This window comes from Aptenodytes patagonicus, chromosome 2 (genome assembly GCF_965638725.1).
Source record: "Aptenodytes patagonicus chromosome 2, bAptPat1.pri.cur, whole genome shotgun sequence".
Lineage (NCBI taxonomy): Eukaryota > Metazoa > Chordata > Aves > Sphenisciformes > Spheniscidae > Aptenodytes > Aptenodytes patagonicus.
Genome location: NC_134950.1, coordinates 147978232 through 148004566, shown reverse-complemented (window position 1 = coordinate 148004566; position 26335 = coordinate 147978232). Strand labels below are relative to the sequence as shown.

At 37.7% G+C, this 26335-nt stretch overlaps 1 protein-coding gene across 5 annotated transcripts in view; it reads right to left on the bottom strand.

The window, feature by feature from the left end:
- LOC143157096 (ATP-dependent translocase ABCB1-like) overlaps positions 1-26335 on the bottom strand; it is a 65735-nt gene that overhangs the window by 1770 nt on the left and 37630 nt on the right. For 4 of the 5 annotated variants that reach the window (XM_076331591.1, XM_076331595.1, XM_076331594.1 and 1 more), the window contains 12 exons: positions 25389-25571; positions 24422-24568; positions 23991-24095; positions 21958-22035; positions 20428-20511; positions 19253-19456; positions 13356-13456; positions 11416-11556; positions 5708-5864; positions 5054-5251; positions 2624-2830; positions 909-1055 (listed from right to left, as the gene is read on the bottom strand). In XM_076331591.1, the coding sequence (XP_076187706.1) occupies positions 909-1055; positions 2624-2830; positions 5054-5251; positions 5708-5864; positions 11416-11556; positions 13356-13456; positions 19253-19456; positions 20428-20511; positions 21958-22035; positions 23991-24095; positions 24422-24568; positions 25389-25571 (1752 nt within the window). The remainder of the gene's footprint in view (positions 1-908; positions 1056-2623; positions 2831-5053; positions 5252-5707; positions 5865-11415; positions 11557-13355; positions 13457-19252; positions 19457-20427; positions 20512-21957; positions 22036-23990; positions 24096-24421; positions 24569-25388; positions 25572-26335) is intronic. The other variant, XM_076331596.1, reaches the window with a different exon arrangement.

Sequence of the window (26335 nt, the reverse complement as noted above, 5' to 3'; positions counted from 1 at the left end):
AGAGGTCCCTTCCTTGACTGATTATTTATATATAGGAGTTAAGTCGGTAATCTTGGGTCAGTTACTATCACACTAGTTCTCATGATTTCGCAGGGAGTCTCGTGAATCATGTTTTTCTTAAAGCTAGCACTGGCAGAAAAATACTAATAAGAATCTCTGCTTTCTTTTCTTTATTCCTTATGTTTATTAATGCAGAATAAAATAAGAGATGAAATTTCTGTACCTAACTGGCACATAATTAAGAAAACAAAGAATCCTGAAATTACTTAATGGCATTTTCCCCTCAAACCTTATGTTTTTATGCCTAGAATTGATCAAAACTTAGTCCATAGGGTTTGAGCTTTTCAGATTATAATATTTGTTATAATATTTGCCTCGTTAATAGTAAGTACTTTTGTAGAATCTGTGTTGATTTTCTAAAGCTAGATTGTACTTCTGTTATACTAAGTTTGCAGCTTTGGACTTAAAAAAGAAATAAGTGTTCTAGCAATTTTTTTCACTGGAAGTTTGCATATTAGCCATGAACATATAGCAAGGACTGGAGAGCAATGAGAGAAGGAGGAAAAATTATGAAAGCAAGATTTGGCCATTTCTGAGAAAAAAAAGCTCTCTGGCAGCATCCTCAATCTTTTCCGTTTCTGAAGTTTGTGCCTCCTGATTCAATTTTGATAGTGCTTTTCCAGTTGAAGTCTGAAGAATTCCAGGCAAAGAAATGCCTTCTTCATTGCTACTTCAATCTGCCTACTGCCATACAGATGCAAAAAAAAAAAAGCTTTTTTTGGCAAGGAGGAGTAAGACCTTTATATTTGTCTGTTATTAGCATAAAAATGTAATTTGCATAAAACACCATATTTCCATCTTTGGGCTTTAATCTGTGGGAGATTTAATCTGGCTCACAATCAAGTTACCTTTTCACTTTCTGTATCTAAGGCAGACGTAGCTTCATCCAGTAGCAGAATCTGGGGGTGACGTACAAGAGCTCGGGCAATAGCGATACGTTGTTTCTGACCACCAGAAAGCTGAGTTCCCTTGTCTCCTACGTGGGTATTGTATTTCTAGAAACAATATAGTAAATTCAGATTATGAATGCAAATCAATTCTGAAGTATATTTAAGCATATAGACCCTGACACCAGCCATCCATAAACTGCATATTCCATGCCAATAGCTCTCTGAAAACAGATGACCAGAATTGCTACCTGCCACAGATCTATAGATCTTTCACTAGGAGACTTCTTTGTAACATCAAGCATTTCACAAATTAAAAGCAACAACCCCTCTAAGGTCGGAAGACAACATAATTCTCAATCGGGAGATAGAATACCAAAGCTCAGTGAAAGTCTATGACAATACAGGGGATCAAACCCTGACCTTAAACACTCCAAGCTAGCACCCTAATCAATCAGTTATTCTACCCACATTTATTCATCCTGAAGAAAAAAATAGCAATGTATAAGATGTATCGGTTTCAGGCCAAATTACTTACTATATCTATATATAGACATAGACATTTATACATTTTATGTATATCTACACTACAGTTTGGGACAGTTATGCTTTTAATTTAGTTATGTCAGTTAAGGCAGACCAGTCAGGTCTCCGGACAAACTCATGTGTAGGTCACAGTAGTCTTTGAGGTATTATATATTTGGTTGCAAAAAGCACCAAAGTTTATGAGACATCATTACATATCACAAGATTTCTCTACAAAGTTTGGAAAGAGCAGATCTTGATAAGTCTTTAGAAACTAAACAATATCTGGAAAAATCATGGACTTTGGCCATTGTATTTTTTCAAGAAATGCAAAAAGCAGCTTAACAGCATGAAATTAAGCTGAATATATACAACATACAACTAAGCTGGCAACCTCCTTGCTTCAGAAAGTTTTAGATACAATTTGACACAGGTTAGAAATTGATTTGTCAAACCCACAGAAGAAAAATCCATCCAGAACTATTATATAATAAAACATGATTTCTATCTTAGGAAGTTCCTGAGTCACAAATTATGCAAAATTAGATGAGAATTCAGGGGAAATATGATTAAATATTTAGCCTTTTTGAATACTTATTTGTAAATACATCTTGCTGGTCACTGCCTGGGACAAGATTTTGTGAATGCAGACCCTTCATCTGACCCAAGATGTTCATTCTTACATTATTATGCGTTGGTCAGCTATATATATGAGAAAAATTCTTAGTAATTTTTGAACTGTAGGAATACTAGAAATTTAAATTCTGACTAGGTATAATTGGAAGAAATGCATAAGAAACTTGTCAGTCTAGCAGAGTCTTTTACATATGCTTGAGATAAATAGGAGCTTAAAAAGAAATGTTTAACTCACTTAAAAAAGCCCACCCACACTTCCAGCTCTCAGTTAGTTACAACTGTGGATTTTCTTCCCTAAAATCTTACATGTTCAGCTCTCCACCTGACGCTGGAGTCCCCAGAGTAAAAATAAGTATGGTAAACACAATTAAGAAAGATAAGATTTAAAAATCAGTTTCAGATCTATTTGCATCTCAGGGAGTTATTGCACCCCAGGGAATCATAAATGGACACAATTTTTCCCTGCCACAGTAGGTCATCTCCAGTTCTGAGTAGGAGAGAAAAGGAATACTTACATCTGGCAGAGAGTCAATGAAGGAATGAATATTGGCTTCTTTTGCTGCACTAATAATTTCCTCATGTGACACCTCCCGACTGTTATCCCCATATGCAATGTTTTCGGCAATAGTGCAGTCAAACAGCATTGGTTCTTGTGAGACGATACCAATCTGAGCTCTCAGCCACTGGATATTTAGTGTCATTGCATTTTTGCCATCAAAAAGCTGAGAAACCAAACATTTTAAATTTCAGACACATGGCTATACGTGTATTTGAGACTTACTGTAAATTTATACACAGAAGTTTTGCAATTGCAGCTCTTTCCTTAGAGATACCATATTACAAGCTCACATAATCCCCTCTCCTCCTACTCCTCTATGTTCCAAAATTTTCTAAGGGCTATTATATAAAAGTGAGGATAGTCCCTTCTGCTGCCTCAGTCCTTTTCTTTGCTTCAAGATTTCATCAGGATTTTGAAGGCAGTGGAAGACAGGATATGCTGAGGCAACTTCAAAGAACTTTGGGTAAAGTTCTTTCATTTCTTTCTTCGGTGGGAAAACTTTCCTCTATTTTGCATACATATTCCCACTGAAGGAACAGATTGGCAGTAGTATTCCATTAAAATAAAGGAAGAGTTGGGTTCATTCATTCACACACTTCTAAGCCAAGCATCCAGTCTTAAATTTAATTGTGATGTAATGCCTGACAATGGACAAATTTACTTCTGGATTCCTTAAGACATCATTTGCACTCAGTTTTCTTTATTGGCAACTCTGTCAAACTTCTGCTAAATTTGGCTACCTGAGCTGCTATCATTGTCTATTAGATAAATGACAACAGAAATTTTTTTTTCTGGATAGATCAGTTTCATAATTATACAAGTCATATCAACTTGGACACAAATGTACCAGGGCGTTAAGAGGGCTGTTACATCTCCACTAGAATCACACAGTGCAGTGCTCAGGCTCTGTGTTGAGTGACATGATCAGCTGGGTAATTGAAGAACTGCCCCCTTCATAGCATGGCTACTGGACATGATTAATCTACTAATTCCACAGTTTGTGCTAGAACAGCCAATTTTCAGCCAATATAATTGTCTTTCAAAGGAAAGAGATCATAATGAACCTGATTCAAAATCCATTGAAACCAGTGGTAGCTTTTCTACATCTGCAGATGTAAGGGGGGGAAGAAAAAAAAAGCTAGAAAGGAGAAATTGCTTTCAACTACATAGATATTTGCCATCTCTTTTCCTTAGAATTTCAATGGAATTGCAGGCTGCTAAGGTCTGCTTCCTGTTCCTTATTTGATGTGAAAAATCAGTGATGAAGCTAGAGAACTCAGTTGTCACACATTTTGGATCCACCATACCAAACAGCACAACTTTTAGGCATAGTTACTCTCTTTACCAGACTAGCACAGTGCTCACTGTTGTGAACAGCCGTTCTTCTGACAGTTAGTGCTTTTAAGCATACAATCCTTTCACTCAGTTCACAGTGCAACTGAGCTTATGAATTAGTCCACTGCTTTTGTGGTTTCTATGCCGGAGGTCTGTGCTTTTTCCTTCAGTAAACCATTGTTGGTTACAAGGTCAAAAACATCGGTGATGAAGTTGCACTTGGTTAAACATACTTTTGGGGCGCCTGTGCTGCTTCTTTCTACACATCAGTTTGCTACACTGGACCTGTATGGGCATTTCCAATCTCAAAAAAATCTTGTCCGTTGCATCTAGGCCTTATTTAAGTATTGCTTTATCTTTTGTGGGTATCTCTACAGAGACAAGTTCTGAAATCCTTCTTATTCTCACCTCATCCAACCCAAAATGTGTGGGTTCTTTTTCAAACAAAATCCCTGAGCACATTTACATCAAAGAGAAAATGGCAATAAACAGTACCGTTATGTGAAAAAAATATGTAAAGTTGCGGAATAAGTAGCGTGGCAAACCCTAGATCTATTTTAAACCAAAATTACTAAAAGTACTTACAATCTATCAGTTGGTAAGTGGGCATACTCTGAAAGATGTTTCTGACAAGTAAAAATTATGATAAAGATTACTTTTGTCAGTGTTCACTGTTTTAGGAAAGAACATAGATGGCAAATTCCATTACTACATTATACAGAAGTATATACATACATTTAATAACTTTTAAAGTGTTCTTAACATAAAAACCTCAGGAAATTTGCTCTGAATTCAAAGGCATCATTAGGCATATTTTTACCACACAGATCTTGTTTCATTAATTCATTATAATGTGGGAAACCGGGACTTTTTCCATTGTATTGTTCAATGCATTTAAATAGGGAACCCTGATGAGCCACTGCTTGTCTTTAACATTAAAAATATTTTAAAAATAAAACTAGAAATATCTATTATACTCTACCACATCACATAAAACCAAATAAGTGCACCCTCACTTAACATATTGACATGTTCTTACAAAAATACTTACTATTTCTCCATCAAGTGGATCATAAAATCTCTCAAGCAGCTGAACAACAGTGCTCTTTCCACAGCCACTGCTACCAACAAGAGCCAGAGTTTGTCCCTTTTCTACTTTTAGATTCAAACCTTGGAGGATTTTGACCTCTGGTCGGTTTGGGTAGTTAAATGCCACATCTTTGATCGTTATGCTTCCCCAAAATGTTTCCTATAATTGAAATAGTATCACTGTTACATCTTTAAGACAATTTGACAGATGATTCAAATAGAATTGCAGAAGTCTTTTTTTTCCCCCACTGAAATCAATAGAGTTTTGCATTTGCTGGAATGCTGACGTTAACTCTGTGGTCTGAATCTTTGTGAAGCTATAAAATCAAACTACAGCACTGAACTATTTTGAAAACGCTTATAATTTTGCTGGTTGAATTCTACACAAGTTGTACCTTAACCAGATTTTCAAAACAAATAACCTTTAGACAGTGTGGGCAAAAGCTGGACACATAATAGAGAACTTGGTCCACGTTGTGTTTGGATAAACTGTCGAGAATACATTGAGATAAGGAAGTAATCAGAAGGAGAGGAAAAATCAGTTTGAAGGAACTGAGAAGAGTACTGTCCATATTTGTCAATAAATAATATCGCCCATTATACACGGCTTACTTACGGGCTTCTCTCCTTCCTCGCTGTAACTATCTATGGAGGGTACTCTTTCAAGCAGTAGATACAAGTGGGCTGCTGACAGCTTGGCTTTGGCATAGTCTGGAGCAAAAGAGCTGCTTTGTCCTAATGCCATTGCACCAAATACAACAGCTGAAAACACTCTATAAAAGAAATCAGGAAACAAAACAAAAAAATCGATAGACAATGAAGAGAAGGACAATGGAAATGGGGCTGCAGTCAGCTTTTTCTTTTACTCGGAGAAAAAAGGGGACTAAATTTAAAAAGAATAAAGTAGTAACCAACTATTATTGCTTTAATTACTCATTTAGCTCCAGAAATTTGTTTTTATCCTCTTTTAGGGAAGTGAGATAAACAAGCCTCCATTCCAAATTCAATGTTTTCATTACTTATTAGCACTAATTTCTTTAATTATTAATACTGGTTAACTATATTAAGTCTCCACTGGGGCTAGGTGGAAAGTGGTCAATGGATGGTAAAATCATTACTCTAATCCTGTTCTACTATTGCTGTGGTTTCCTCTCTATGGTTCAATGACCTCTGGGAGTTAGTGATTCATTTTTAAGGCATCAGTGAAGATAAGAAATCAAGCCTGTAACAAGGTGACAATAAAGATTTAATTTGTTATCACAGCTCTGCTGGAAAAAATTCGAACGGTTCACAACACCAGAAAAAGGTTGAAAACTACGCTATTATTGTTTTATGGTGAATGTAGACGTATCTTTACAGGCTACATTAGAATGGTTTAAGAACCTGCTGTCTTCAGCTATTAATTACTGCCACACAACATAGGATTACTCATCACTGAGAAATGGTAATTGACATTACCATTTGACATTACCAATTGACATTGCTGCTTACCAGGGACTTGCATCAGGGATGTCACCGAGAGGCTACCAAGCCTTGTACAATCCACTGACTATTATCCGCTGCTGCTGTTTCACGTGGGCACCAGTGATACAGCGAGGAGCAGTCTGAGGACTATCAAGAAGGAGTACAGAGCCCTGGGAGTGGTGGTAAGGGACTCAGGAGTGCAGGTAGTTTTTTCATCAATCCTGCTGGTCAAAGGGAAGGGGTTTGAAAGGGCCAGTCAAATCTGGCGAGTCAACAAATGGTTACAGGACCGGTGCCACAGCCAGGGGTTCGGCTACTTAGACCATGGAACTCGCTTTGAGAAACCTGGTCTAGTGGGGGCTGATGGGGTGCCTCTGTCAAGGAAGGGGAAGAGCATCTTCAGTCATAGTCTTGCCAAGCTGGTGAAGAGGGCTTTAAACTAGAGATGCCGGGGGAGGGGAATCTCAATCTATCCCACTCCTACCAGTTTGATGCCAGCGCCAGCAATAGATGCCCAGAGCCTGGAGAAGGATCACAGGTCAGCAGGAGAGCACCTGAAGAGCAGCACAAAGGAACTCCAGCCAGTAAGACAGCTTCATCAGGGGCCCAACTTACATGCATCTATGCAAATGCACATAGCATGGGGAATAAACAAGAGGAGTTAGACGTGCGCACGCCTGGAGGGCTACGACCTTATTGGCATTACAGAGACGTGGTGGGATGGCTCCTATGATTGGAGTGTTGGGATGGAGGGATACAGGCTCTTTAGGAAGGACAGGCAGGGCAGACGACGAGGGGGTGTTGCCCTCTATGTCAATGACTGGCTGGAGTGCATGGAGCTCTGCCTGGGGATGGATGAGGAGCCGACCGAGAGCTGATGGGTCAGAATTAAAGGGAAGGTAGGGATAGGTGACATTATGGTGAGAGTCTGCTACAGGCCACCTGACCAGGAAGACCGAGCGGATGAGGCCCTCTATAGACAGATAGGAGCAGCCTCATGCTCACAAGCCCTGGTCCTCATGGGGGACTTCAACCACCCCAACATGTGTTGGAGGGACAACACGGCAGGGAGTAAACAATCCAGGAAGTTCCTGGAATGTGTCAATGATAACTTCCTTCTCCAAGTGGTAGAGGAACCAACGAGGAGAGGTGCTATGCTGGACCTTGTTCTCACCAACAAGGAGGGGCTGGTGGGGAATGTGAAGCTCAAGGGCAGCCTGGGCTGCAGTGACCATGAAATGGTGGAGTTCAAGATCCTTGGGGCACCGAGGAGGGCGCACAGCAAGCTCACTACCCTGGACTTCAGGAGAGCAGACTTTGGCCTCTTCAGGGATCTGGTTGGTAGAGTGCCATGGGACAAAGTCCTGGAGGGAAGAGGGGCCTGAGAGAGCTGGGTAATATTCAAGGATCACCTCCTTCAAGCTCAGGAGCGATGCATCCCAACAAAGAGGAAGTCAGGCAAAAACGCCCGGAGGCCTGCATGGATGAACAAGGAGCTCCTGGACAAACTCAAACACAAAAAGGAAGCCTACAGAGGGTGGAAGCAAGGACAGGTAGCCTGGGAGGAACACGGAGAAATTGTCCGAGCAGCCAGGGATCAGGTTAGGAAAGCTAAAGCTCCGATAGAATTAAATCTGGCCGGGGACATCAAGGGCAACAAGAAAAGGTTCTATAGGTATGTCGGGGATAAAAGGAAGACGAGGGAAAATGTGGGCATCTCCAGAATGAAATGGGAGACCTGGTTACCTGGTGTATGGAGAAGGCAGAGATATTCAATGACTTTTTTGCCTTGGTCTTCACCGACAAGTGCTCAAGCCTCACCACCCAAGCTGCAGAAGGCGAAGGCGGGGACTGGGAGAATGAAGAGCCGCCCACTGTGGGAGAACATCAGGTTTGAGACCATCTAAGGCACCTGAAGGTGCACAAGTCCATGGGATCTGATGAGATCCGTCTGCAGGTCCTGAAGGAACTAGCGGATGAAGTTGCTAAGCCACTATCCATCATATTTGAGAAGTCGTGGCAGTCCGGTGAAGTTCCCACTGACTGGAAAACGGGAAACATAACCCCCATTTTTAAAAAGGGAAACAAGGAAGACCCGGGGAACTACAGGCCAGTCAGTCTCACGTCTGTGCCTGGGAAAGTCATGGAGCAGATCCTCCTGGAAGCTATGCTAAGGCACATGGAGGACAGGGAGGTGATTCGAGACAGCCAGCAGGGCTTCACCAAGGGCAAGTCCTGCCTGACTAACCTAGTGGCCTTCTGTGATGGAGTGACTACATCAGTGGACACAGGAAGGGCTATGGATGTCGTCTATCTGGACCTCTGTAAGGCCTTTGACATGGTCCCCCACAACATCCTTCTCTCTAAACTGGAGTGGTATGGATTTGATGGGTGGACTGTCCGGTGGGTGAGGAATTGGTTAGATGGTCGCATCCAGAGGGTAGTGGTCAACGGCTCAATGTCTAGATGGAGATTGGTGATGAGTGGCATCCCGCAGGGGTCCGTATTGGGACCGGTACTGTTTAATATCTTCATCAGTGACACAGACAGTGGGATGGAGTGCACCCTCAGCAAGTTTGCAGATGACACCAAGCTGAGTGGTGCGGTCGACACGCCAGAGGGACGGGATGCCATCCAGAGAGACCTGGACAAGCTCGAGAAGTGGGCCTGTATGAACCTCATGAGGTTTAACAAGGCCAAGTGCAAGGTCCTGCACCTGGGTTGGGGCAACCCCCAATATCAATACAGGCTGGGGGATGAAGGGATTGAGAGCAGCCCTGCCGAGAAGGACTTGGGGGTACTGGTGGAAGAAAAGCTGGACACGAGCCAGCAATGTGCGCTCGCAGCCCAGAAGGCCAATCGTATCCTGGGCTGCATCAAAAGCAGCGTGGCCAGCAGGTCGAGGGAGGTGATTCTGCCCCTCTATTCTGCTCTGCTGAGACCCCACCTGGAGTACTGCATCCAGCTCTGGAGCCCTCAGCACAGGAAAGACACGGACCTGTTGGAGCAGGTCCAGAGGAGGGTCACAAAAATGATCAGGGGGATGGAACACCTCCCCTATGAAGAAAGGCTGAGAGAGTTGGGGTTGTTCAGCCTGGAGAAGAGAAGGCTTTGGGGAGACCTTATTGCAGCCCATCAGTACTTAAAGGGGGCTTATAAAAAAGATGGCGGCAAACTTTTTAGCAGGGCCTGTTGCGACAGGACAAGGGGGAATGGCTTTAAAGTAAAGGGGGTTAGATTTAGACTAGATCTAAGGAAGACATTTTTTACGCTGAGGGTGGTGAAGCACTGGCACAGGTTGCCCAGAGAGGTGGTGGATGCCCCATGCCTGGAAACCTTCAAGGTCAGGTTGGACGGGGCTCTGAGCAACCTGATCTGGTTGAAGATGTCCCTGCCCACAGCAGGGGGGTTGGACTAGATGACCTTTAGAGGTCCCTTCCAACCCAAACTATTCTATGATTCTATGACATATGAGACCTCTTAGCCTGTTTTAAGTTGAAGTAAAATAAATTCATTTATATTATTTTTTATCTTTTATATTCAGAGCTATATAAACTAATCTGTTTTATTCTGCATTTGAACAACCTAGATGGGCTCTCACAGTTTTAGGTCAGATAATCCGTTCCAAATCTAATTGAGCCACTCCCCAGCTGTTTAGAGATGTTAAGATAGCAGATGGGATGCAGACATTCTCCAACATCTTCCAGTCAAAATGAGCTGTGTTAACTATCTTTAATCAAGTTGCCAACAAAAAATTGATGCGATTGGCCTTTCTTAGGTATTGAGGTCACTGATATCCATACTGGTAGAATCTCATTTCTTTCATACTTGTTTCCATAGGCCTATATTGAGCTATTGCCTCTTAAATTAGAAATTATATTTCTTCTGATTTTATACATGATCCAGAAGAATGGGGCTTTGGTTATGATAGAGGCTCTTAGGTATTATGGCAAATGATTGGATAAACAGTGATTATAAACCCAAAACATAAAAGTAAGAAGTTAAGGATAATTTATAATTTCAGAATAATTCCTTTAATTTTTGTACAGTTTAAAAGCTTATAAAGTACCCTTAGAGACAAATAATTGTACTACTCCTTGTATAATTTCAGATTGCAATGGTACACCTTCTAAGAATACTGCAAATTAGAATCACATTCTATTTGCAGTACCCATCTAAATTAAAAATAAAATGCTCCACTTGACTATAGGTACTTACAGTACTCCACATACTGTTCTTACACTCATGGTTCATACTTTCATTTCCCACACAAAATTGGTTCATTTAAGTGAACAAGCTTCTTATCAGAATGTCATTTAAAACAACTCAGTTTTCCTTCCCTTATAGTGAACAGCATATACATTATAGAATCCTGTTCTCCAATTATTTAACATGTATTTTAGAGAAGATTTCAAATTTCAGTGAATAAACCTGACATAGAAATAACAAAGATTCTGATGACCTATTCTTAACAAGATTTTTACAATATTATTATGCTTCAATAAACAGGTACAACTATGTTTTTTGTAGAATATACAGACGACCTCACAGCTACAGGAACAATAAGATTGGTGAGAATAAACAAAGTGACATAAGTAGGATACTGTTTCAACCTCTGGAAAACAAAATAGTCCCAAATAAATACAGAAAAGGAAATCCAAAATCGGGCCTATGTGAACAGCTCAGACTTTGTAGTCACCTAGAGTATCCGCTTTGTAATATCCTTTCATTATATTTAAGTACAGATGAGGAATTTGCCTGTTTTCTCATAGCTTACCCAATGGATTCATGAGATCTCTAGCAGTAAACAAAGGCCTTTGTCTGGACTGACAGAAAAAGGATTGCAGAAGAGATACTTACAAAAATACAGTTTTATATTTCATGTGTCCATTTACCACTAGATAGGCACCAAACCGGAAACAGCCAGCATAGGTAAAGAACATCATTGCTTGTGAAAGGGCAAAACAAAATCCAAATATATGTGCCTTCTTCACAGAATTTCTGTAAGGAAGAATGCATATTTTCATAAAAATGTGCAATCATACTTAAATCCTAGTATGCAAAAACCAATTAATTGACTTCAGATGATACTGTTATGAATTGGAAGTGTACTCATGCTTAAACAACGAAATCCCTTGTCTCCTATTAGACTGTGTCCAAGAGAAAGTTAGTTTTGTTTCCAAAATTTTATTTACTTCCAAGAACAACTTGGAATATGGGTGAAGAAAAAGGTGACCTTAGCTGCTATGTATAATTATTGTCTTACCATCTCATAGTTTGAGTGTTAAAACACTTTACAGTTCAGTACATGATTACCACTTTGAAGGTGTAAATAACACTTTTGAAATTTTATTACTGCATCACATAAGGGGAAAAAAGAGCAGAACAGTTAGCTCACCTTCAGCCAAAGCCAAATTTTTGTGTCATTTTTTCTTTACTTGCAATTTTATGTTAACCAAATAGGAAAGATATTAAACAGTTCAATATTATACACTCAAGAATCTGTTTCTGTTCAATTTAATCAGTCAAAATTCCTCTCTCAAATAAGATTAAGCCTGTACGTATGATGCAGAAATTAGATTTTGGATGATAAAACTATGCCTATAACTAAAAGCAAGGCAGAGAGAAAATTTTCTGTAACTATGAATGATACCAGAGAAAAGAAAGAAAATATTTTAATTTTATTGATGCTATTACTAAGTCACAACCGTATGGTTCCTTCTGGAAAAAAAAACAAACCAAAACAAAGAGGAGCCAGATTCACAAGTGTGGGGTTTTTTTGATTAAGAGGCTGTTGTGACCTCTCTCTTACACAGAAGATTTGTGCATTAATCCAGCATAACAGAAGGCCTAAGCTCAATTTTTATAAAATAGAAACTCTTTGCCTAATCAGTGGTTTAACATGCACTGAAACATTAACTGAAAAACACATGTCCTATCTCTTCCAGACAAATTGACCCATGGGGCAGTAAGTTCTTATTTATACCAGAACAACATTAAGGATGAAAGTCTTGGAGCAATCCCATCAATGTCAACCCTGAGAATGGTTAGGCACTGTCCTGCAAGTTGTGAGATATGGATTCAAAACCTAGTAGCCTGAGAAAAAAGCTGAAGTAATATCTTTTACATCCTGCACTGTGCTCTAACCACTCAGTTATTATGTATTAGCAGCACCCCTACTTTTCTCCCATCATGTCTGTGTACATATGCTGTCATTTCCTTTACTTTTCTCATGGATGTCTGAAAATGAAACATTTCATTCTAGAACAAGTAAAACTTTAATTGACAGTATCTTTTTAGTTTTTCACTTTAGAACTTTTTAATTTTGATTTAGTCTAGGTAGGTTTATATTCCTTTCTTTTTTTCAGTCACACACCAATAAATAATCATTCAAATGTTTTCAATCCTATTCATACTTTCAAAAATGGCTTAATCCTATATTCAATTTACATTAAAAAGTTTTTAATTAAATATCTGAAACACTTCAGGTGGGAGGTTAGATTAGATGACTTCCGAAGTTCACCTAAACCTAACATTTTTCCAAACCAAGTGGCATTGCAATAGAAGATATCAATATTATCACAGAAAATTAATTAAATCAAAGAACAAAAATGTTGGCTGGTGGTTGCATTTTTTAAGAAAAAATATGCAAAATATTTACATTAATGCTGAGGTAATTAAATTATACATTAAATCATAAACACTAACAAAAAACCCCAATGTTAGTCCAAGTAAATGTTTGTAATTTATTCTATAATTTAAATACAGAATTTTTTTTAGCTTAGTTATTTTTATTGTACCTGTATGGTACCTGCAAATGTTCTCCGTACATCAACTCAAATTTTCTTTCCTGGGTCAAACTAACAACAGTTCTAATATTTTCTATGGCTTCTGTGGCAATCTGCAATAGAAAGACAAATGTTTTAATCAAAAGTTAAGATTATGTTGCAATTCCTTATTCTAAACTAATAAAAAGAGTCTGCTGGAATAAATATATATAAAAATAATATAAAATTATATATTTTTTTATAATTGTTATTAAAATCGTACCTTTGATATCAAAAGTAAGCATTTTATGTTTTTCTTTTTATGACAGTGAGATTTTCTGATGATGCTCAGAATTTTCTGATAAGACCTCTTTAATGTCCTCTAAATAAGTAGTGAAAAACCATTAGACAGCAGTGACAATTATGGAGAAGATATTCAATAAGAAAAATGGCAATTTAGCATTCAACTTCCAGTCCACTGAGTCTGGGCTATAATCAGAATGTCCAGGTTACTTATGTGCCTAGAGCATAACTTAGATCTCGGCAGTAAATATTTGATCTGATCAATAATACCTTCTTTAAGCTTGCAGATTCTTTAGACTTCAGTCATTTGCATACACAAAGGTACCTAGTAACATTTGAAGGCAGTAGATGAACGCCTACGTGGGATCAACTGATTCAAGGCTTTTATGTAGTCTTACATTAAACTTATGTAGTTTTAATTCAGTCCCCATGCATGTAGAAGAGGATGATACTTAGAAATGGCCAACAGAAGACACCTGGAACAATCACACCTCTTTAGACAACGGAACTAGTGCTGCACCCCTCTATTCACCTCTGGTTGAAACACTGGGCTTGAGTCCATGACCTACACGTTGCCTCTGGTGCAATATGTGGTATGTTGGGTATTCCGGTTGGCCTCAACTGCTGTTGCTCTGGGAGGGCAGGGATTCCCACATGTACTGTATTATACCTGACAATCCCATAGGGATGGATGTTTTCAATTTCCTAATGCACCTCAAATAGTATTAAACACCCATATCTAGGCTCTCTTCAGCTGCCGACCAGTCTCATTTCTAAGGATGGGTATTTAGCAGGAGAGCTCGCTTATAAGCACAGATACTGTACAAATGCACAGTAATAAGTCTGTTTATAACTCAGAGAACTGTATGTACAAGAAAGTATACATTAGCAGGAAATGAATATGGACAATGCCAACAGTAACGCAGCTAGACTTTCGTAGACCTTGTCTACAAAAGACCCTCAAGGCTTTAAGATATTTTGCTGAAATATACATTTCATGCTTTATGCTTTTAGTCTAAGAAAGACCATAAAGTAAGGTGAAGGGAAAATATAACCAAAGCAAAGTATACCTAGACAAAAGACTCAAGAATGAGTGAACTTTTCATCTTAATAACCAGAACTGGCCATGGGGTACAAGATCACAGTGCTGTAGATAACTCAAGGTATAAACCTGAAGCTAACCATCAGATGGCGTCTGCCCAGAAAAAGGTGAGAAATCAGGTACATCTGCTTGCATATTTATATTTATGCAAATTTAGATTATAAAAGAAGGGCTTTACATAGTGATGGTGTTTTTTCAGCACTGAATTCCTATTTATGCTTGGGTTTTCCCCACGGGTGTGGTGAGTCCCCTGATTCTTTGCATCTAAACATTTGAACCTGGGGAGAGGGTTTTTTTCCCCAAGATACTGGCAATGTTTTATGACATCCTAAAACTTATAAAAGTTCAATCTTAACATTATTTTACATTTTAATTTTAGAAAGCATAGAATAGATATGCATTTATTTTACACAAAAAGCAGGACAGAAGCTTCAGGGAGAAGCATGAACACTTTTAATAAGTTATTGTACTACAACAGGCCCGTCAGTCTCACTTCAGTGCCTGGCAAAATTATGGAGAAGGTTATTCTGGGAGTTATTGAAAAACACTTGAGAGATAATGCAGTCATTGATCATAGCCAGCATGGGTTCACAAGGGGAAAGTCCTGTTTAACTAACTTAATTTCCTTTAATGACAAGGTCACCCATCTAGTTGACCAAGGGAAGCCAGTAGATCTGTTTTTTTTTATTTTAGCAAAGCTTTTGATACTGCCTCTCACACTATCCTTCTGGACAAAATGTCCAGCACACAGCTAGACAAGTCCATAATACATTGGGTGAACAATTGGCTGACGGGTCGCGCTCAAAGAGTTACAGTAAATGGGGTTACATCAGGCTGGTGGTCAGTCACTAGTGGGGTTCTGCAGGGCTCAATTTTAGGGCCAGTGCTCATTAAAGTTGTTATAAATGATCTGGATGCAGGAGTAGAATGTACACTAAGTAAGTTTGGTGATGATACTGTGCTGGTTTTGCTGGGATAGAGTTAATTTTCTTCATAGTAGCTAGTATGGGGCGACGTCTTGGATTTGTGCTGGAAACAGGGTTGATAGATAACACAAGGATGTTTTTGTTACTGCTGAGCAGTGCTTACACAGAGTCAAGGCCTTTCCTGCTTCTCACACCACGTCACCAGCGAGCAGGCTGGGGGTGCACAAGAAATTGGGAGGGGACACAGCTGGGACAGCTGACCCCAACTGACCAAAGGGATATTCCATACCATATGACATCATGCTCAACATAATAAAGCTAGGTGAAGAAGAAGGAAGCGGCGGACGTTTGGAGTGATGGCATTTTGTCTTCCCAAGTAACCGTTCTGCGTGATGGAGCCCTGCTTTCCTGGAGATGGCTGAACACCTGCTTGCCCATGGGAAGGAGTGAATGAATTCCTTGTTTTGCTTTGCTTGTGCACGCAGCTTTTGCTTTACCTATTAAACTGTCTTTATCTCAACCCACGAGTTTTCTCACTTTCACTCTTCTGATTCTCTCCCCCATCCCACTGTGGGGGATTGACTGAGCAGCTGTGTGGTGCTTAGTTGCCAGCTGGGGTTAAACCATGACAGTTACTAAATTAGGAGGAGCTGTGGACTCCCTTGAGGGTAGAAATGCCTTACAGAGAGATCTGGATAGACTAAAGAGCTGGGCAATTACCAACCATATGAAATTTAACAATAGCAAGTGCCAGATTCTGCACCTGGGACAGGGTAATCTTGGTTATACATACAAATTAGGGGATGAGAGACTGGAGAGCAGCCCCACAGAAAGAGATCTGGAGGTTTATGTTGATGGCAAATTGAAAATGAGTCAACAGTGTGCCCTGGCAGCCAAAAGGGCCAACCATGTCCTGGGGTGCATCAAGTACAGCATAGCTAGGCGGTCGAGGGAAGTTATTGTCCCACTGTAGAAATGCAATGGTGCGGCCCCACCTCAAGTACTGTGTGCAGTTTTGGGTGCCTCAATATACAAAGGACATCAAACTATTAGAGTGTGTCCAGAGGAGGGTGACCAAGATGGTGAAAGATCTCAAGGGCAGGACTTATGAGGAGCAGCTGAGGTCACTTGGTTTCTTCAGCTTAGAGAAGGCTGAGGGGTGACCTCATTGCAGTCTACAACTTCCTCAAGGGGGGCAGTGGAGGGGGAGGTGCTGATCTCCCCTCTCTGGTGACCAGTGATAGGACACGAGGAAATGGTATAAAGCTGCGTAGGGGGAAGTTCAGATTAGACATTAGGAAAAGGTTCTTCACTGAGAGGGTGGTCGGTCACTGGAACAGGCTCCCCAGGGAAGCTATCACGGCACCAAGCCTGTCACAGTTCAAGGAGCATCTGGACAATGCTCTTAGTCATATGGTTTAGTTTTAAGTAGTCCGGTGAGGAGCAGGGAATTGGACTCGATGATCCTTATGGGTCCCTTCCAACGTGAGATATTCTATGATTCTGATTCTATGAACAGAATGAAATTCTATTCTAAAAAGTGACCCTGTATATTATGTCTTATAGGACACCAGACTTACGGCAATTCACCATACAGTTCAAATGCCTACAGTTTAAAACAGAAAAACAAATAACCTCCATACCCAGCTACTTTTATCTAAGTTAAACCACAGACCTGAAAGCATTTTTCTTCATGAACTGTTACCAAAGATTTTTAAATTGTGGTACTGTTATCTTTGTTGTAAAATATAGGGATATAATTATCTTATAGCCTCAGTAATGCTTGTGCCACTGTTTGAAAATTTGCACATAATTGACTAACTCATTGATTTGAATGTAATACACAATGTTAATGATAACAAAGAAATGAAATAGATTTTATTCTTCTTAGTTATATCATCTCACCAATACTCAAAGGAGTAGTCTTTTTTTTTGTTAGTAATGTAAGTTCAGCAACCTTTTCCAGAAAGCAAATTTTCCACGTAGAATGCCATTTTCACTGAAGAAAACTGATTTTCAAAAAATCGGTAATTGAATAAAATGCCTGTAGTCTAGTGCTTGCTTAGGTGGCCTTGAGAGGGGAAACTCATACATTGCTAAGAAAAGAAAGTATTTTCTCAAGCTTTGCAAAAAAATCATAAATTTTTGTAACACCTGTGCTAATTCTTCACAATCTCCTGCATTAAGAAAGTCTCTAGTGCCTATTCCAAGAATTGTCAAATTTTTTCTGTCATATCTTACAACAAAACAATATGAAACAAATGTTCCGCCATTAGAAAGAAGCAGAAGAAATGTAGTCAGTTGAAAGGAAAGGAAATGCATCCTTTGGCTTGTACGAAAAAGCCCATGGAAAGATCATTATGCAGAATTTCCTGTGCACTTGGAGGGACAAAAATGTTTTTCAGCAGCTTTATCTACAGACATGATGGAAGGAAATAAAACCCATTTAGTAAATAGGATTTACTGGGGGTGTGTGTGTCAGATCCAGATTAAGACACCTGAATTTAGGTGTCTAAGCTACCAGTGTAGTCAATGGATACCTATTCAACAGAACTAGAAAGCAATTCAGCTGCCTAGGCACTATGTGCCTACCTAGTCTCTTTGTCCAGGATCGCTGACTGGAGTGGGAAGGACTCTAATTCAGTTGTCCACATGCAGGTGGCTTGTGCCATTGGACATGCTCTAGGATACTCAAAACATTTGGGTAAGGCACAGCAGATACGACATAGAACATAGAGTAGAGCCATACCCTTCTGAAATGGCAGCTGGAGGTCACCCAGACACTACGGCATCTCCAATAACTATAAGAGGACATTAGACTGCTAGCACATATGCAGACATATACATTTAAGCACCAAATCTGAAGATTAATACCATTCCTTATGTGCATGGCCTTAGATAAATGATTTTCTTCTCAACAACTTTTAAAAACAGTAGAACATAGGAAGGGATTTTAGAAGTTTTACCTTGAAGAAAGCAATATCTGGGAAGTGATGAAATAGTTGTTCTGTCCCAAAAGGATTTTTGGAATGAAGTGACATTAAATGCTCTCATATAATTTCTTAAAGAAGAGTCTAGCCTGCTCGCTTTTCAGTTCTCATCTTTCTCTTCCACTCAAGAAATAAAGGAGTGGCAAACAGACTCCAAACCCAGTGGATATATACATATTACCCCTGCAAACATTAATAAGATGAAAGAGAAAAAAAGAAGAGCAGTATAATATATGTAAGACAGGTGACATGCCAAAAAGGTATGCAGAAAAGAAAAAAGATAATGACAAAATGAAGAGGGTTGCAAAATAAGGAAAATAGAGATGATCAGAACGGGAAGGAGAAAAGAATGTGCCTGAATAGTGCTTAGCACATTCTGGGGTTTATCAATTATAAAAATAAATATCAATTAATAACATGTCTTCAATTATTATTGAAGAGGTGTTATGCTCTGTAGGTCTACTAGTGTAACTACATAGAGTCTGTCTGTCTCTGGAAGTTAAATATTATGATATTTTCTGTATTTGGAAGTAATACATCCATCAACAATGCTTTGGTAAACATGACTTTATACATTACAATGAAATAGATAAATGTCTCTAGACCCACCTTTCCTGCAGCTTCCAGCTCTTCTTTATCTTTTTTAGCATGCCCAGCCAACATTTTCATTTCAATCATTCCTGCCACTGCAATGATTGGCACAACAGCTAAAAGTAGCAGGGTCAGCTGCCAGCCATAAATTAATGATATAATAATTCCAGTCCCCAGGTTAGCTATGTTTTGGGCAATTAATGCCAGCCTGACACCAGTTGCCTGAAGGAAGAAAAAAGACATTTCTTGCTAAAGTAACTGCATCTTAAATAAGGAAAGCATTTTCACCTATAATATTCCTGATTCTCAAAACACTATTTAGAAAGTCTTAACTCTGTTTTGCTGTTTTTCAAAATGGGAGTTTCTTAAATGATTTTGTAAAAAATTATCTAGATCATATTTAACTTTTCTCTCCCCATATCCTGATTACTTAAGTTTGCACTGCAATTTCTAAATTCTGCTCTTGAAGCTGAACAGACTTTAAGCATATCACATATTTACATTTACATCTAAACATCAAAATCTGTCACATTTTGTAGATCATGCAGCTAGCTTTATAAGTCATCACATGGAGCCCAATGAAGAAGAAAATTAAATGTTTAACTTATAAAGCCAAAGATACTACAGAATTCCTCAGTTCAGAAAAAAAGCACATAATTTCATGTAGCAGTAAAAATTTAAGTAAGCATACATGAATAATTACATTCAGTGCTCTTTAGCCTAATATTACAGACTCCTGAAAGTCCACAAATTACTTCTAAAGAATCTCCAAAAAGTAACAAGGAAAGGAAGTCTATTGCTACTATGTCTAGTTTTTTCATATAAGGAATATGAACGATCAAAAAAATAGTAGGAGGTCATAAACTGAACAAATTTAGATACATACCTTTAGGTAAATAAGATATCTCTAAACAGACTTCTTAGATAAAGAGATTCCCAATGAATTTGTTTAATAATGAAGATCACAATACAGCGCAGTAGTAAATTTAAAAAAAGGTTTACTTGGAAATTATTTTGTAAACATATTACCATCATTGTTATAAAACACATCAGTGCATTCTATACCAGCTATCGTTTTATAGTAAATTTTAGTTGTCAAAGTCAAGACTGTTATCCAACCAGCCAAATCCAAGCTGCAACTTTACTACATACTAAACCAAATATGAAAAATTCGAAAACAAAATTTTACTTACTCCTTTCACTTGTGAGGCATCATTAGCAAGTCTTGTAGTTAACGCTCCAGTGCTATTTGTAGAATTATCAAACCAGCCCATGTCCTACAATAAGAAACATTTTTCTTAGGACCAGTTTTTGGACATTTCATATAAACCACAAAGTAAAACTGAGGTCTACCTAATATAACTGAGTTCAGTGTCAGAAGACTGTGTATGTGGCAGTGCATCAGTTCTGCATATTTAATGAAGTCTAATTCCTTCATTGCACAATGAATATTTTTAGAAAAAAGTGTATGCTTGTGGATGATCTGATGTGTACACTGTCACTGCTGAGAAAGAAGGAGAGCAGCCTGGGGGATTCCCCAAACCAAAATCTACCCTCCCCCCACCGCTGCTGAATCTGCATTTCCTTGGAGGAGATGACTCTTCAGTCACACTTCTTCACAATTGCAAAGCTGTTTGGGGATGAATTAAGTGTAAAGCATTTTCAAGGTAAAAACTCCCAGTTCATTGGTTTTTTTCTCCCCAGATCGAAGAGTCTTATTTGGCAGTTATGAGATTAAAAAAAACCCAAACCAAACTGGTCTATCTGATCAAAGTCAATTGTTGGGGTCAGGTATACAGTTTTTAATTGATTCACCATGTGACCTAATATCTGATTTAAACTTTCATGTGTAATATGCATTGAATGAAGACCTGGTGGTATAGCACAGGCATTTGTGACCTCAAGATTCAATTGTAAAATTGCTCTTTCATTAGGTTTTCAGTGAGGCTGATCTATAAATCATAGTTTTTCAGACTACAACAGCTTTCTGTCAGCATTACAAATGGTCATGTTCACATGAATCAAATTTTGTGTCTACATGTAGCTTTATGTGCAAGACATAAAACCCCAGAAATATTATATTATATATTTGAAAATCTAAAGTACTGATCCTGAAATCATGCAAGATTAAGGCCCATTTAGATAATGACATGAATTACTTAAAAACACTATGAAATATTTCTATTTTAATTCTCTGAAAGTGGCTTCAGATTTAAGTATACAATCTCACTATTCTATTAATGAACAACAATTATAGATTTGGGAACTCTTTGAAAGAGACCTTCAATAAATAAATAAAAACATATCTGTACATATTACAATTTAAATCAGACATTTGAAGTAAGAGTTACAATGTAAGCTGCATTGCATTGAATTTCTTTAGGGGAGAAAGGGCACCAAGAAAGCAAAGCAGGCAAATGAACACATAATGGGATACTGCTGGTGCACATCAACTTGCCAGGCCATAGTAACTTGGCCGTAAATCTATGTCCTTGCAAGGAGTACATAAAAAGCTCTTGTACTTGTATTGATTTAAGACTTTCCCTCTAAGGATACTTTGCTTAACCACATGTAACTAACCAAATTGGTTTCTAGACTGATTTAAAGAATATTCTCTGTAGACAAGTCATAATATGATAGAATAATGTAGAATACAGTTATTTTATGATATCTATACAAGTAATTATTTTTAAAACCCTGGAAATCAAAATATTTATCTTTACCTGTCTAAGCATTGCTTTAAATGCCATCAATCGAAGCCTCATTGTAAGAATTTCTCCAGCTTTGCCAAATGTGAAACCCTATTTGAGAAAAGGCACAATGCTTAGCATACTATTACATTTTCTGTGTTTATTCAATAAATATTTTAGATACCTTGTCTCTACAATGTCAAAGTACAAAATATTGCAGTCCTGATTGCACAAAGCAAATGCAAAAACAGGTTTAATATTAATAAATTCTAGTAGGTTCACAGTACAGATATTCAAATATTATTTCTCAAAAAATATATATAGAGCATAGCAATATTTCCTAGCACTGCTTCACCAGCATGCTTCAAGGAAAAGATCACTAACCAACCCTTTAACTTCCTTTTTATCTGAGTTGGCCTAAGTCAGATTTAAACAAGTGGCTTTTAGGCTACTTGTTTTAGGTTAAAGACTTCATAAGGCAATCTGCGTTCATTGAAGTCAAACACAAAAATCCCATTGACTCCAATGGAATTAAGACTTCTTCCCTGGGATCCTAACACAAACTGACATAGCTATCAGCAGTAATACATATGTGATGTTTTATAATTAATTGAACATATTGTTAGCCAAATAGATGAATCAATTTAACAAGTTACAAAAAGGAATATTGTGGTTAAAATTTTGGGAAGATACACTCTTCCTACGTTTTAGTATGACATCAGTGTTTATAATTAGCTTTGTTTAGCTCACTACCACCTTTATGTGATTACAAATATTAATTGTTTGGAATCTACATTTGTGAAATTGAATACTCTTAAAATACAAACCACAGATGCAACTGCACTATGCGATACTAAGAAAAATTATTATGGCATATTCCAATCAGCAAATATTTCTCAGTTAACTTTGGTCATTATCTTTGCTGTGCTCCTACACTGTCAGTAAATTTGCACAAGTATGTGACTTAGAAAAAATCACAGAAGAACATCAGAGAATGGGCACTATATAAAGAGATTATAAGAATATTTTAAATTTTTTTCATTCTCACTAATTTGGGGGTGTTATATCGCAATGAACTCTTCCCACTCATATTTAAAACATTATCTGAACATTTATAAATTGAGCAAACCTGTCACAGCCTTCTACAGCTCAGTCTTCTATACTCAAGGCCTTCTTGCATGCATGTGCAACAAGACAATTCCATAAAAAAACAGGAGGTTTTTGTAAGAGACTGTTTATGCTGCTGTCCCAAGTGCACTCCATTCTTTCACTGTGTAGGCTCATTTAATGGATAAAACTACACAAACATATTCAGAAATTATAAACCAGACTATATATGAAAATATTTAAAGGCCACAGTTTGCACCTGTGTGATTACTACCTTTTTTTTTTTTTACTGTGGCACTGTTGTAGCAGTTAGATACATATAAGAATTATGGTAAAGTTAAAATACCTTTTTTGTAAAAGTTGAGATGACTATAGAGATCAGTGTGAACGGGATGGGGTATTACTGTTCGACAATTACTATTTAAGCAGGAGGAGCTGAATATCAGCATGATGGGTGTTACTTGAGGAACTGGGCCTGGGAATTTTTGGGGCGGTTCATATAAGATAAGACTTGAATGGGGAAGGGGTTAGGGGAGTAAAAAATTGGAGAGCCAAGGCAGGAGATTGGTAGATTTGCAATTACTAACAGATTCAAATAGGAGGGCTTGAGGGTGAGAAGGGAGTGGTATAGTGTGAAGGCTGGAGGGGCTGGCCATTAGGTGGCAATGGAAAAAAGAGTGAGAGAATCCAGTGTTTCATGCCGAGATGTGTTTGACTGCTGAAGAAGAGGGGAAGTTCTGAAATTAAGAGGTCAGAACAGGTTGGAAGGTCTCTAACACATGAGAAGGTCTAGGTCAAAAAAGATTCAATTCGGCACAAGGCACATCTAGAACCATAAATGCAGGTTCTGGTTTGAGTTGCAGACATGTATTAAGAAGATACAAATTTTTAGTATATTTCAGATCTGGTTTCTAAAACATGATGAACAATTATAATAAAGCTAAAATAATAAAACATACCTGAAAAAAGAAAGTAAAAAAGGAAATGATCCCAAGTACTAAAAACAGCACTGAATATAAGTTGCTCTTTTCTCTTAAAATGGTCTTGTCAGTTTCTGAAAAAACCTATAAAATAGTATTTAAAACAACATTTTTTTAAATCAACTAATAATCTAAAATACTCCCATATGTCTCAATAACTATGTTTGGCAGTAATTTGCATTCATATCAAATTTGAGTGTATGTCACATACGATTATAGGTATAACAAGCAAATTTCAGGTTGTAGCAAGATTTTTAGGATTTTGTAAATCTCTCATAATTCTTCAGATTTTTGTAATAGTGCTTCATCCACTCCTCAGCTTCATTATGCAGTGATTGTTTAAGACCTGGTTTTATTAGAAATAAATTTTGGGGGCTTTATAGTTTTTTGCATATTTTATTCAAACTTACCCCTATAATTTCTGAAAATATGATTGCAAATGCAGGTTGTAAAGCTCCATTGATGATTGCACATAAAGTTCCAGCTACAAAGTATGGCCATTCAGTTTTGTTCAACTTCATAATTTTCAGAAATGAAGCTGGAGCTAATTCTTCATCCTAAAAAATGGGAATTCTGTTAGGACAAACATGTATGTATTTGGAGAAATATGGAGAAAAAGAGAGATTAATAGTCAATTTCCTACTCCCAGAATCTACTCAGGGGAAGTCAAAATGTATACTTTTTAATAACATGAATAATTAACTGATTGTACATTTCTTTTTATTATTTTAATACAGGAAAGAAAGAAAGAGCTGTTAGAACAGATCTACAGCTCTTGTCATCATTTTTCAGTTTATCTATGTAATTTTCATTGATCAATATTCTTGGTATTAGTCAATGGTGACTGAACTATTCATTCTGGGCATCTTGTGTGCAATCCATGACTAGATTAATTCAAGTAATTGTTCATTAAGCAAGTTATAACAGCAAAGTATTTGCAGCAAATATGAACGCAATCATATTTGTTGTATGGCTTATTGGTAAGGTTTGTTGTAGGAGTTGTATGTTGGGCCAAATGTTCTGTTTCTGATCCAAAAATGAATGTTTAACATGTATAGACTATGTCTGTATGGTATGCAAATATATGTAAGTGTATTTCTTTTACAGCAAATTGATTTTCAAGAATAAACTCATCCTTGTTATAGACTTTTAAAGTCCCATTTTATTTGTATAATCATTAATGGTGAGAATAACAAAACAAGTTATGAATATTATCAGTCAAAGGCTATTCAAAATCAGAAAATTCTCATGGTTTTTTCACCCCTATCAAATGCCTCCTTCTTCTTGTACCTTTGTAGAGCAGGAGAATGAATTTCATTTTAACATACTTTGTTGAAAGGAATCAAAATTCACTAACAGCTCTGCAAAGATACTTACAGGTGAACTAGTTTTCTCATCAGGATCATAATTTTGTGCTCCTGGCTTTTTCATGTTTCTCCGAGTTGATCGTCTTCTCAATCCTTTAGTTAGGGATTCTTCAAATTCTGTTTCAGATTCACTTTTTTTGACACTAAGTGCATTCTCATCTTTTTCTGATGATGGAACTTCAGCTTCTATTGCCTAAAAGAGGGAAGAACATGATGCTAAGATTAATTATGCATATATTACTTTGAACTTTCAAAATTACGAGGTAATCAAAGTAAAAGTAACTTTGTTTCAGTGGAAAGAGATATGAGGATATGAAAATGCTTATATTATTATACAGATATGAAAATATGTATAATATTTGAGTAGATCTCTATCTTCAGAGCTTGATTCATATATAAGAGTATCCCACCTCTCAAGATAATACTTACACTAAGTGGAGGGCAGGGGAGTGGAAGTAGCAGCTCTTTTTTTATGAATTAACTCCTAACAGAGTTTTAAATTGAGTGTAAACCATTTGCACTCATCTTGGGGTCTTTTTGAACGAGTTCTCAGTGGATACACTGTTTATTCATGAAGTGAGAAAAAATTACCCCTCTTTAGTGCAGAACACTCTTAAGGATTCCTGACTTTAAATGTAATAAGGAAGTTCAGGATGGAACAGGTCAAAAAGAGATTTTTGACTGAAAAATCTGAACAGTCTGGAAAAGAGCCCTACTTTTGATGGTAGTTTTGCCAGTCTCTTTGACAGAATAAATAAATATCTACCCACCACTGAGGTATTTAATAGTAACTGGATTCAAAGTTGCCTTCAACTCGTATTTCTTTTTTTCCAGAAAGTTTTTCTTTCTTACGGCTTTTTGTACTACTAATAAAAAGAACTTTTTTTGCTTTCTTTCCATTTTTTGTTATTTTCTGTTATTTTTAATTTTCTTTCCGTTTTATATTTCCTAATTTTT